The sequence below is a fragment of the Rhea pennata genome, chromosome 7 (genome assembly GCF_028389875.1).
Source record: "Rhea pennata isolate bPtePen1 chromosome 7, bPtePen1.pri, whole genome shotgun sequence".
Classification (NCBI taxonomy): domain Eukaryota; kingdom Metazoa; phylum Chordata; class Aves; order Rheiformes; family Rheidae; genus Rhea; species Rhea pennata.
The window spans coordinates 36,302,743-36,316,001 of record NC_084669.1 but is presented as its reverse complement, the minus strand read 5'-3'; the positions used below and the strand labels follow the sequence as shown (position 1 = coordinate 36,316,001).

At 58.5% G+C, this 13,259-nt stretch overlaps 1 protein-coding gene across 1 annotated transcript; it reads right to left on the bottom strand.

Moving 5' to 3' along the window:
• Nucleotides 1–9,826: 9,826 nt before the first annotated feature.
• C7H10orf105 (chromosome 7 C10orf105 homolog) lies at nucleotides 9,827–10,249 on the bottom strand. Its single transcript, XM_062580701.1, has one exon. It carries the CDS (start codon nucleotides 10,247–10,249, stop codon nucleotides 9,827–9,829), a length of 423 nt encoding a protein of 140 aa, XP_062436685.1.
• Between the last annotated feature and the right edge of the window lie 3,010 nt (nucleotides 10,250–13,259).

Here is a 13,259-nt window from a genome sequence, read left to right as displayed (position 1 = left end):
ACCACAGCCAAAAGCCAGGGGTCTGATCATTTGCTTGGGGTGCAGGGGACCCCTCTGTCTATGGGTGGCATTGTGGGAGAGCAAAAGTGTTCCTCCGTGGGGTCTCTGGGTGAATGCACGCTCTGGAAAAAGCCAACTGGCTCTGCAGTTGTCTGAGATAAGGCTGGGAGAGAGAACATGAAGAAGGGTGAACCTGCTCATGGCGGTAGCCCTCCTGCGGTCTTTCCCATCCGTAGCACCACGAGGCCGTGCTGCAGCCGTGGTTCGTGATAACCCGTGCTTTCCGTCCTCGGGTGACGGACAAGCCCCTGGGGTGCTCGGGGTGCAGGTGGGCCGCTGGCCTTGCCCAGAGGTCAACCTGGTAGCTGGGCTTGAGAATCAGCACCCTGCGCATCCCCGGGGCCTGCAGTCTCCAAATTCCCCTCTCCTGCCGCGGGGTGGCACCAGCGTTTCAGCCTGGTTCGGCCGAAGGACCGCGAAGAGCCGCACAGCATCCCCGGAGCGAAGCGAACCCAAGCGCAGCTCTTCTCCCTCTGCGGGTACAGGGCTAGGCGGGAGGCGCTAACGTCCGTAGTAGCTGTGATGTCTGCGATAGCCAGTACAGGGCTTGTCGAGTTTCTGGAGGGGTGGTCCCTGAAGAAGGGCTAGGTAGCAGGAGAGCCCAGCTGGGGAAGCGCCCCAGGTCTGTCCTCCTCGGTTAATTCCCTGGCAGGGGTAGCTGGGGAACGCTGATTTTCCAAGGGCGTGCTGAACAGCAGTGGTAGAAATCTGAGCTCGATTCAGTGAGTAACAATTCGCACAGTAAATCAGCGCCTCCGTCTTTGTCCAGCCCTGACAAGGTGACCTGCCCTGCAACCCTTGTATCTCTTTGGGGAGATCTTGGGCACCGAGCAGTAGACATTCACATGATCCCGGCAGCTTTTCTGGGAGAAACCCTTTCTCATCTGCCAGAAACAAGGACTGGCATTTCCAAAGCAAACCCTATGAGCTCTGTCCACTGCTTGGGAGCCGCTGGGTGGCTACAAGGGACCCTATTGGTGATGTATCTTCAGAGGAAAGGCAGAGGCACCACTGCTGGCATCCATCAGCCCATATTCCTCCGGCTCTGATGATCAGAGCACTCTTGCTACCTTGCAGGCAGCTGAGTTGATGATCGCAGCAGTGATTTTCCTTGTTTTCTTTCTTGCAGGTGAACATCACGCTGCTGGACATCAACGACAATTATCCCACTTGGAAAGATGAGCCGTACTTCATTAACCTGGTGGAAATGACTCCTCCCAACTCAGATGTCACCACGGTATGGGGACGCAGTCTGCAAAGTGGGAAATGCAAAGAAACAAATTTAACACAGGGTTTGTTTTTGGAGGGACTGTGCAGACCAAGCCTTGCCACTGCTTGGAGAGGCCTGCCGGGGTTTGGGATGCTGTTGCACCTCCAGATGCCTCCACGTGGGCCCGCTGCAGAGCCTCTGGCCACGGTGACCATGATTCCCTGCCGGCAGGCACCCCTGGCGCTCTCCCAGGACGGGCAGGCTCCTGCCAGGCTCGTTTCCATAGCTTTTGCTGCGTTCGGCATGGTGCGGGCAGCAGTTACTCCAAAATCCAACGACGCTGGCGTGCCCAAAAGCAAGAAAGCTTTGGGCTGTAAGTCACGGAGCTGAACAGCCCTCTTGTCCGCAGGCCCACGAATCGATGGAGCACCGCTGCCCCAAGCGCAGCGGCCGCGCTGTTTGCTCGCCTCCCACCGGGAGCGTGTCAACGGCCCCCGCGCTGAACGGGGGTGAGCTGCAGCCAGGCACCGTCCTGCCCGTCCGCCGGGATTTTGGTGTGTGTTGGCAGCAGCGGGTATTTCTATGTGCAAACTCCTCCACCCTCACAGACGCTTTTTTTTATTCCACCCCCACATCAAAATGCTGGCGGTCACGTTCGGCCGCGTACCAGCGATGCTGCCTTTGCCTGACCCTGTCTCAGGTGGGCTCCCAGGGCCGTGCCAGGCCAAGGCTTGGCCTGTCGAGCAGAGCGCAGCCTGCGCGGACTGGCCCGGACCACGAGGCTTTGGACAGCAAGGGCCGGGCTCTCGTTTCGGACTTGCAAAATGGTCCCGTGGCCTGGAGGGGCTTGAAACACGAAATAAATGAGGGGGAAAGCAAAGAGGATCCACCAGAATCATTGAACGGGGAAGACCGAAAAAGAAGCGGAGAGGCAAAGGAAGGTCTCGTAGCAAAGCCTTGCTCCCTGCGGGGAGGGAGCAGGAGACGGAGGAAGCCCCTGCAAGAACGGCTCAGGCCAGCCGGTCCCTCTTCCTCCCCCATTTTTCCCCTGAATGGGGACATTTGTTTTGCATGCGACACGTTTTTTCTCTCTTCCACGTGTCACCAGTCCTGCTGCTTATTGCCCCCTTGAAGTCATCTTGTGTTTGACATTGCAATTAGTTGCTGGGAAAATAATTATTATATCATCAGTGCAATAGAAATTCAGCTGACGGACAAGCAGCAGGGGCCGTAGAAGTTGCAAGTGTAATAAATTCTCCTTTTTTTTTTTAATGTCAATGTCCCCTGCAGTTAAAAATGTCCTGGGGAAAAGAAAACACTAAATGTCAGGTACGAAGAAGAATTCCTGAAATGAATTATTTTCAACACTTTCTAAGTGGCAGCACAAGTTTCTTAGTGTGCCTCTTTCTTTGCTTCATTTATGTTATTTTTCTTGAGGGTGCTTATTTTCTAGCTGGCTTTCTTTAAAAAGGGAAAGCAAGCCTGGTGGGATTGCTGCGTGTGTGCATCTCTTTCCGCACCAGCGCCTTCTGGGTTTGCTGGCCAGTCTCAGCAAAATACAAAATCTGCGCCAGCTGCACGAAACTAGGCAGCCAGATGGAGGAAAGAGAACTTCTTTCTGCCCGTAACGGGACAGCCCATCACGTGAGCTGAACCCCGTTATCAGACACCGGTGAATCTACGTGGCTGTGCACCGTGGGAGCCTCAGGTCTTTCTATAGCATTGCTCACAGGCTTCCAGTTTTTCCTCCTGTAACTTGGCTTCAATTTTTGCTGGTTGTTGTCCCAAAGTCCCGCTGACCTTTGCGTTGTGTCCGCACAGGTGGTGGCTGTGGATCCAGACCTGGCGGAGAACGGCACCGTGGTCTACAGCATCCGGCCCCCCAACAAGTTCTACAGCCTCAACAGCACCACGGGGAAGATCCGCACCACCGGCGTCGTGCTGGACCGCGAGAACCCCAACCCCCAGGAAGCGGAGCTCATGCGCAGGATCGTGGTGTCGGTCACGGACTGTAGGTGCCCCTCCGGCCCGCTCTGCTTGCCCGCGCTTCCGTTCCTCCCTGCATGCGCGAGCTGTGCCCGCATCGGTGGCACGTTCCTCCGGCCTCTCGCCGACGGGCTGGGGCATTAGCGCTTCTCACGCGTTAGCGTGTGCCGTCGCCGCTCTGACGTAGCTGGGCTCGTCTAGGAAACCTTGCGGTTCAGGTTATGCAAGCTTTCTGCTTTCCCGTGCCGGTGGCTTTTTATGTATTAAGCTTAATTTCTTCCAGCCTGATTTCTTTCTTGTGACAAGGTGAAATGTTTCTTTTTCCTGTTTTGAATGTCATTTCTAAGGATCTTTTTGAGGAAAAAAATGAGAGAAGGTTGAAACTCTCTGCTAAAACTAACCAGAGACTTCCAAACCAAGACCTTGATAGTTCCACCAGCCCAGACAAGTGAGATTAGAAGGTGGAAACTCACCATCAACGTTGTTTTTGCTAAGGAGACACTTCTTTGTCCCAAGTGGCCACCTTTTGGTGGCAAAGGCCACCCGAGTGGCCTGTGTGTGTGAGCAGCATGTTCTGACAGAGACGCCCACTCGGGCTGTGTGTAGGTCACAGGGTCTGCAGCACGGAGACGTGAGTGTTTGACTCAGGACGTAGGACAATCTAGTTCTTGGGACATAATGATAAAATACATTTTCCTCTGAAAATATTGTCTGAGGAAATCTTTTTTAAAAAAAAAAAAGAGAGAGAGAGAGCAAGATTAAAGCTAGCCAAGGCAGTGCGGCCAGGTTAACACGTTGATGGGGCCCCATGCTGCCCTGCTCCCAGGGGGTGGGAACGGCTCAGAGCATTAATGTCAAAACCCTGCCCTGCTCCCGGACTCTGCAGGTGGGAGGCCGCCCTTACGAGCTACCAGCAGCGCCACGGTCTTCGTCAACCTTCTTGACCTGAACGACAACGACCCCACTTTCCAGAACCTGCCCTTCGTCGCTGAGATCGCCGAGGGCCTTCCCGTGGGCTCCTCTGTCTTCCAGGTGAGTGCGGCCTGTCCAGCACAGCCCAGCGGTGGACATGGTGCTGATGTCACGGTGGTCACTGCTCTGGGCAGGAGCCCTTCTGGAAAGGCAGTCCCTTCCTCTGAGAAATCATTCCTCCTAGCCTGCTTCAACCCGTGTCCTCGCATCACGCATGTCACTGGCAAGAGGGATGCCTGGAGGCAACTTTGCTTCTACCCGGTATCTTTGGGGCAAAGAAGTGCTCATACTGTAGAATTTTTGATCGTGGGGAAACAAGACCTAGGCCCAGCTGCTGGTGAGGTCTGCCTGCCCCATGCTCATCCCTTACCTCTGCTCTTTCCACCAGGTAGTAGCCATTGACCTGGACGAGGGTCCGAATGGGCAGGTGACCTACCGCATGCAGGTGGGCATGCCCCGCATGGACTTCCTCATCAACAGCAGCAGTGGGCTCATCAACTCCACCACCGTGCTGGACAGGGAGAGGATCTCTGAGTACTACCTCCGCGTAGTGGCCAGCGATGGCGGTGTGCCCTCCAAAAGCTCCACCAGCACCCTGACTGTCAAAGGTGAGTGGGCAAAGCCCTGCCAGCCTACAGAGCCCTCTGTGGTCTCAAGGGGCGGCTGCTTCACTCCAGGAAGAGGAATAGGTGATAGGAACCCCTCTGTTTGGAGAGGGTGGCTGGGAGAGAGATGTAGTACCACGAGTGAGGTGGAGATGGTGAAGAGGGAATGATTACCAAGCTCTCAGCACCCAAGAAATAAGGACTTCAAAAATACCAAGGGGAGAGATGAAACCAAAGGGAACTACTTTTCCACACCGTGTGTTTTTAACTCGTTGTTCCAGGGCAAGATGGAGGGATTAGGAAAATGCACACAGGAAGGGTGGCCGTTCAAGTGAGCAGTCCACCTGCAGCACTGGCCCAGCAAGTCTGAAAGCCTGGAAGCAGGGTTATCCAGTCTTGATCAGCTGGAGACTCTCTCTTCATGGTGCTGTTTCATGGACATCTCCATGAGTTGTCCTGTCCCTTCCAACACATTCTAAGTTCCTAGCTAATATAGGAGACAAATTAATGAGTCGGACATCACATCTGTTCTTGTGTGCCACGGAGAATAGGAAGGGCAGCCTGTTCCACTGCCATGCCAGGATGCTTCACGTCTTGGCAAGACGGAGGTCAGCTCGCTAAGAGTGCGAGCGTAGCACGGAGATGGGGAAAGCACCGTGGTCTTGCTAGGGACCTTGAACTCTGTGCCTGGTTTTCTCCATTGCTCCCTCTCCAGCATTTCTGCACCTCTTGGCCTGCCTTTTTACCCAGACTTTTACTTCAACATGTAATTTGCATCTGGGCAGCTAGTGCAATCCTGATTTCAGAGCTGGACCTTTATTATGTGGCCTATCTTTAATTGGATGTAGTTGTTTAGTGGCTTTGCATCTTAGCCTCTAGGACAAACGCTGGAAATGAGACGACCCTGAACCTTCCTCAGGCCTATGTTTGGGGAAAAAAAAGAAAAAAAAAAAAAAAAAAAAAAGTACCTTGTCCTGTAACTCCAGCGCCATCTGCCATATGCCAGGAATTACTGATCTTGTGTTTAAGCGCCAGATTTTTTCTAGCCTGAATGGGGATGGAAATCGGAGCTCCACAGGTTTTTCTTGCCCAGGTCCCACCTGCTTTGTAGCGACAGCGTATCTACTTCTGTTGGAAACTCCCAGCAGAGTTTGTAACTCAAGCTCCTGTTTGTGACAGTTATGTAGGGGTTTGTTTGGACGTGGGGTGTGAGCTGTATGCATCAGAGAGAACCAAATGCAGCCTGCAGCCTTGGGGACCAGTCCTTACGGCTGGTCTCCAGGCAGGAGGCCCACACGGACAGCAGGTAGCAGCGAGCAGAGGATTCGCTGGGAAGCTCAGCAGCAGGAGGACGTTTCCGAGAGCCCCGTGGTGTTGGCCGGGTGTTTTTGGAAGAGCAGGTAACCCTGGGGGCACGCTCAGCTCTGCTCTCCGTTTCAGTCCTGGACGTGAACGACGAGAACCCCACCTTCTTCCCAGCCATCTACAACGTGTCGCTGCCCGAAAACGTGGCGCGGGATTTCAAGGTGGTCCGGCTCAACTGCACGGATGCCGACGTTGGGCTGAACGCTGAGCTCAGCTACTTCATCACAGGTACGAAGCCCCTCCGAAGCCCCAGGTTTGCACAGCGAGGCCGTAGGTGCAGCGGGGAGAGGCGCTCCGTGCCGGCGCGTCTCCGGACTCCCGTGCAAAGCAGCCCGGGCAGAACTCATGCAAAGCAGCCTGCCGGCAGGCCTTTTCGTTCTGCCCGTGTTTTGCTAGCCTGATTTGCATGTGTTTTCCTATGACGCCTCACAACACCGCCCACCGTAACGCGAGCGCTGGGTCCTCAGCAGGAGGGAACCTGGCAGGGGAAAGGACTCCGCGGGCCCCAAGTGAGGAGATGCAAATGCCCCCGCCGCAGAGAAAAGCGTTGTGTCAGCGGGTTCGCCCCCGCCCGGGGCGGGTGTCGGTCGGTGCCCCCGGGCGAGCAGCCGGCAGGCAGAAATCCCCCCCCCCAGCCCCGGCCTGGGCCCGGCGGCCGGCTCGTGCCGCAGCGCTGCGCACCTGCAGCGGCAGGGCAGGGGATGCCCCCGCCGCGCTTTGACTTGCAAAGCGCGCGCGCGGCATTCGGAGGGTGCAGCAGCGTCGCGGGCGAGCTGCAGGCGGGAAGGAATGACGCCCGTTTCCTGCCGAAGCAGCCAGGAAATGATCCGTCTTCCCTGTAAAGGGGTTTGGCCCGTGATTGGCGCTCCTTGCCCGCGCAGTCCCCACGTCCCGACGTGTGAGATGGGGAGATCCAGCGGTGCTTCTTCGCGCTCCTGGGACGAACCGGTCGCCCTTGAGCCGGCGGGGCAGCTTGCTTTGCAGGGGAGCCATCGTTGCGTCTCGGCGATGGGTACACTTGTCCTTGTCCTCCTCTGCAGGTGGAAACCAGGATGGCAAATTCAGTGTCGGCTTCCGAGATGGGGTGGTGAGGACAGTCGTGAGTCTCGACAGGGAGACGACGGCGTCATACGCGCTGATCCTGGAGGCCATCGGTGAGGGTTTCCCTGCGCCCTTTGGGGGACTGCCGCCACGCTGAGCTGCCTGCGAGGCACAGCAGGGAAGCGGTGACCTTTGAAGCACGCTATAAACCAGAGCCTGCGTTTGGTGGTAGCATTTCACAACCCACGTGCATTAATACGTCTCGGTTCCACCACACCTGCTGCAGACAATAAATTTGCCCCGCGGGCTGGTTCGGCCCTGCGCTTTCCCTTTGCCCTGGGGGAGGGGAGGAGGACTGCCCGCTCCCCGCAAGGATCTGCCCTGTCCCGGGGGAGCCTCCAAGCACCACTGGCACAGCAGGATCATTCCCCTAATGCCATGCCAGGCCTTGGCTCAGTGACTGCCAATTAATCCAGAGCCACCTGGCACGGGCAACGCGTTGACATGCCAACGCGTCTTGGCCATCATCCCTACAGCCTTATAATGATGCGCTTGTTTACAGAAGACTTGGAGATTCATTTGGAAAGGAGAAATAAAAGGCTGGGTCAGGCTCCTGGGGGGCACGGAGCTGACCCCACCAGTGAAAGCGGTGGGCGCTGCGCCCGCTGCCTCTTCAGGACCAGCTCCGAAGTGGCGATGGGCCCGTCAGATGGGAATGAGCATGCCAGTGCTTTCCCAGGCCCCAGACCCCATAGGCTCTCGTTCGAGGGGTTTCAGCTTAGCTTGCCTCAGGGCATGTTTGCAAAAGCAAAACCGATAATACGTGCTCCCCCTTTCTCCTGCCCTGTGCCGAAAGCAAGAGCTGCACGTCCACCGCTCGTGCCGCGCTTCGGGGCGAGCACCCGCACTGAGTCGTTGCTTTGGAACTTTTAAGCCTATTATTTTTAGTGGTTGCTTTCTGCTGGGTGAAGTCTTGGTCGCACCACGTGAGGGATCATCTTTTTTGAGTGTCTTCTGGCTGTCCTTGGGGCAGTGGCCTAAATCAGCGCTGGGAGCACCTTGCCTGTGACGCCCTTGGGGGGAAACAGGCAGCTTTTAAGCGAGGAGAGGGGCAGTGCTGACAGAGGTGCCCCCTCTGCACCACCTGCGCGCACGGGCGATGGAGGTGACCGAACCCAGCCTCCCCTCTGCTCTCTCTCCTGTGCAGACAACGGCCCCGCCGGCAACAGGAGGACCGGGACTGCCACCGTGTACGTCACCGTCCTGGATGTCAACGACAACCGACCCATCTTCCTTCAGAGCAGCTACGAAGTCAGCGTGCCGGAGGACGTCGCGGTGGCCAGCAGCATCGTGCAGGCACGTGGGCGCGCTCGTTGCCCCGGGGCTGGGGGGTGGCGGGGGCTGGCTTTCCGCACTGGCAGAGCCTCGGCCGGCCTCTTGCCCGCCTTTGCGAGCGGAGCGCGCCCACCTGCGCCTGCGTCGAAGCCGCTTTTCAGCAGGCACCCGTCAAATTCGTCACCGCAACCATAAAGCGTGGCAGGCTCCGGCTCTCGCCTCGCGATGGGGGCCGGACCTTGCACGGCGCGGGCACCTGCGCGCGCGTCAGCCCAGCCCCGGGAAGGTGCTTTTCAGGGTGCTACGCTGCAAATTATTCCAGCAGAACGCTTTAGGGGCTATTTTTTTTCCCCCAATTAAGTCTCCACTCAGGGCTAAGGCAGCTAAAAGAATAAATGCATAAACACCCTTAAAAGGGGAAAATGTTTAAGGAGCACGTCTGCTGCGAGGGAGCACACAGGTGCCTCACAACTTTCCCGAAGAAATGCAGCATGATAGCTGCGGGTGGGTGTAGTTTGGATGCCTCCCTGGCTTACGCCGGGAAAACCGTAGCATGGAAGGCATTAGGGAAGCTGTAGAGACGAGATTGCCCATTCCCTCCCTGCCACCCTAGAGCTGCAGCCTGCAAACCAGCACCTCGATGGCTTCAAAGGGCTAGATGCGAGCGTTAGAAACTCAAAGCACGGTTAGAAGCATCATTTATTCGTCTCGGCTTTAGTTAAGCACGAGTGCTCGTCCCCAGGGAGTGCGGAGCGGAGCGCTCCGGAGAACGCTTTGCTGGAGCGCCCGCGGACCCAGCTGGCCTGCGCCCAGGCAGGAGCACCGGGCTCTGCTGGAGCCCAGCAGCGTATACGGGGATATCTTCGAGCTCAACGTGCCCCGTGGGAGGCGCAAGCGACGTTTCCTCCGCGCGGTCCGGACCGACGCAGCCCCCTCGTGCCGCGCTGTTCCCCCAGGCAGCAGAGAGGTCGGGGATGCTGCGGTTGGCGATGCTCTGTGGTGTCCCGCGTGCTCCTGGACGGTGGCAGCAAGCTCGTTTTGGAAAGGCGGCAGCTCTGGTTTCAGGCCAGCAGCCACCAGGGTCTGCCTGAGGAGGGGGCCGAGTCCGAGCTCGCGGCACACGCGGCTCTTCCCCCCGGCAGTCAGCACCTCCCAAGCTAACGCGGTTGCTCGTGCTACGCCTGCTCCTTTCTCGTACTGGCTCCGCAGCCCCGCCTGCGGGTGGGGATCGCCCTGGTGCCGAGCTGCAGGGTCACATTTTGGTGGACTCCAGGAAGTCCCAGTCGCAGCGGGCAGGGGGTCTCCTGGGGCAGGCTTGCTGGCTCTGGGAGACTCCCGCGGGCCGGCTCCTGCGGAAGCTGCCGATGGAGCGGCGCAGGGAGCCCAGCCGCTTCCAGAGCCGCAGCTGGGGCTCGCTGGCATCCTCCCCGGGGTAGGGCATGCGCTCGCGCGGCCCGCAGCGGGAGCCGTCCAGGGCCGCCGGCTTGCAGAGGGCAACGAAGACGAGGCAGCTGGCCAGGAGGAGGAAGATGCAGACGAGCGCGATGATGACGGGCAGCGGGTCTGCCTTCTCCGGTGCTGCGGTGCCTGGTGGCACCAGCGTGGCAGTCGGAACCAGAAAGCCAAAGAGGGTGGGAGCGGGAGAGGTCCCGTTGGCAACATCCTCCATGCTCATCTTTCCTGCAGCACCTAGAGGAAGCAACACAGATGATCACCGTTTAGAGGCGGTGCAGACACCCTCTGCCCAGCCCGAGGGCATTTTGGTTTGGTCCAAGGCTCTCCCAGCCGTGTTTTCTGTGGCATGTGCTAACATGCAGGTAACATGCAGTACCAAGGCTCCAGTGTCAGGGTCCATAGCCTACACCTACGCTGTAGGAAGCTTTTTGAGGAACAGTAAGTAATTGGATACTAGAGAAGGTTCAAAATCCTGTCCACAAGCTGTTGGGCTTTGGTTCCACTCCCTCAAGGGAGTCACAGCCAAATGTGACCCCCCACCCACACCCAAGACAAGGGCTCTGGAAATACTGCTCCAAACCCCCCCCCCCCCCCGGCGGCTCAACCCAGCCCTCGGTGTGCCAAGGGAGCAGCCGAGCCCTGGCACGCTGGAGGGAGCGCGCTCAGCCCTGCGCTGCTTAGACATTCAGAAAAAGGTGGAAGAGACGGCAGCTACCCGTCCTTCGTTGCTAATGGAAACTACGAGACGCCCCGAGAAGGATTAGCTGGGGACGGGGCATGCAGGCCCGCAGGGCAAGGCCGCGTGCCAGCGCGAGCTGCACCGAGGTTGCCCAGGCTACCTTAATTCTGGCGTGCCCTAGCCGCCCCGGCTCGGCTCGCTGACCTCGCGGCGGTCAGGAGGGAGGGAGGGGGCTGCAGGAAGTTTCTCTGGGTTGTTTTTTGCTCTGCTGGTGGTGGCTGTGGGGGGGGGGTTGTTGCTGTTATTATTTTAGAGCAAACTGAGAACATCTCCTAGAAACGCGTTGGGAGGCATGGACCTCTTTGGTCCGTCTGCCAGGGCTCTGCCCCTCGAGCCGTAGGCTGCCTTCCCTGGGGGGCAAAGGCAGCTTTGCCAGTGGGTTTCACAGGCTTCTGCTGGCAACAGAGGGTGGCGAGAGGGGAAGTTTGGGTCTCCTTGCTGGTGGGAAAGGACAGGCTCTTCCAGCCATGCCCTCGCCTGCTGTTGTTTCTGCTCCATCCCTTCCTCATGCGCGGCTCCCTTTGCAAAGCTACGGTTTCAGGGACGCTCTGGCCTGACCCTCACCTGGTCGAGCCCCTTTCAGAAATGGGGCTGCTGAAGATCTGTAAAGTCTTTGCAGAGCACACGTGAACCGTGCTGCTTTCGAGGGCCAATAACCTGGCAGTTGCAGGGCTGGCAAGAGTTGCAACCCTAGGACACTGCTTTCTCCCCATCCACCTTTCGAAGGTTTCCTCCAAAGTACAGCCTTTAGCCTATTACCATGGACAAAACGGGTCTTCCTTCACCCCCTGCCTGACACACTGTGCTATAGACATTTCCACAGAGATTGCTTGACAATTAAAAGCACCTGAAATTAGGGTCTCACAGCAGGAAGTGTCAGGACCAGGAGCAGCTGCACTAGCTGTGCAGCATCCAGCAGGACAAGGGCTTCCTCTCCCGAGATGGATGTGGGATGGGCACCTTGCACCTCTCCTATGCTTGCAAGTGCCTGCAAAGCTCCCAGCCGTCATTCTGGGTGGGAAATGGAGGGTTTTATTTTTGCCCCTCCATAATACATAGGCTTCATATGTGCCATACCAGGCTCTCATCTCCTGGGTCACCCTGCGGACCCGTTTATGCCCCCGGCCAGTTCAGCTCGCCGGGGCAGAGCCACCCCACGCCCTGATCTGGCTTCGCAGGTCTGCAACCTCTCTGCTGCTTTTTGGCAGGGCCCTTCCTGCCTGCCCAGCCCGGAGGCACCGCTCTGTGCCCAGAGGCCAGCGGCAGGGTGGGGAGGTTTCACCTCCTTAAGTCCAGCTGGGAGAGGAGCCGCCCCACAAGCAGTCTCCTTTCAGCACATCTGCAGCCAGCCAGATGTGGCCAACTGGCTGGTAAAACGTCAGCACTAGGTCCGTCACTGCTAACGCCCCGTTCGAGCTAACTGAGCATCCGGTGGTTTGGGTATGTTCCACCACTACGGCAACGAACCATTTCACAACCGCTGGCCAAGCGTCCCCGTTTGCTGCAGGGCTCCTTCCCGGCATCAGTGGCGCAAGGAGGAGCGCGCAAGCCGTTGTGCAATGCCGCGGGGCCCGCCGAGGAGCGCCCAGCCTGGCGGAGCCCCTCGACGGGCTCCACCGCGACGGGGCCGAGGCTCGCGGCGCCAGCGGAGGGAAAGCAAGCGGGTTTCACTTTGCAAAACGCTCCTGAAAGGAGCGGGGAGGAGGAAGCGGCGCTCTCTTTTTGCAAAACTCTCTCTGCAGAGAGACGGTTGCTTTGGGGCACTTGGGCGCGCGTCGCGGGGCCGGGATGGAAGGAGCTCTCTTCCCCCTGCCCATCTCGCCAGGTGCCACTGCCCTGGAGCTCCCCGGCTTTTCCCGGCGCGCTGAATCTTTCCACTTACTTGAGAGCCGTTTCTCGGGGCGGCTGCAGGGACGAGGGCAGCAGCTCTCCAGCCGGGGACGGCCGCTCACGCTGGCCTCTCTCCTCCTGCCCGGCCGCCTCTCCCGCCAGCTCCCTCCTCCTTTTCAGAGGATAAGGGAGGACGGGAGGGAGACGGCAGCCCCGGTGGGGCCGGCCCACACTATGGTCCCCGGCACGGTCCCTGGGCCACTGTGCCGCCCGCCCGCCGTGCCCACCTTGCTCTGCACCCTCCTGCTCCCACCTCGCCTCTCCCCTCTTCCCCCTGCCCCATCCCGACCCTTTTCCAGCCCATCTCCGTAGCCATCCGTCGCTGCATTAAAGGTGGCCTGCAAAAAAGCTGCTTCTGCTCAGGCCCTCCTTTTGCTGGCCAGAGGATAAAGCAGCTCTGCCCGATACCCTCTGCTGCGCAGGGGCGGCAGAAGGAGCCGTCTCACCTTTCAGCCGGCACCGGAGGGCTGATCGGGGGCTGGCGGCTCCCCGAGCTCGGCCACGCGAGAAAGGTGCGTCGAAGAGCCAGCGCTTGCCTTCGAGTTAAATCATTTTCTTAAGTTCTGGACGGTCTGTCCGACCCTCACATCAGGCTTCGGCG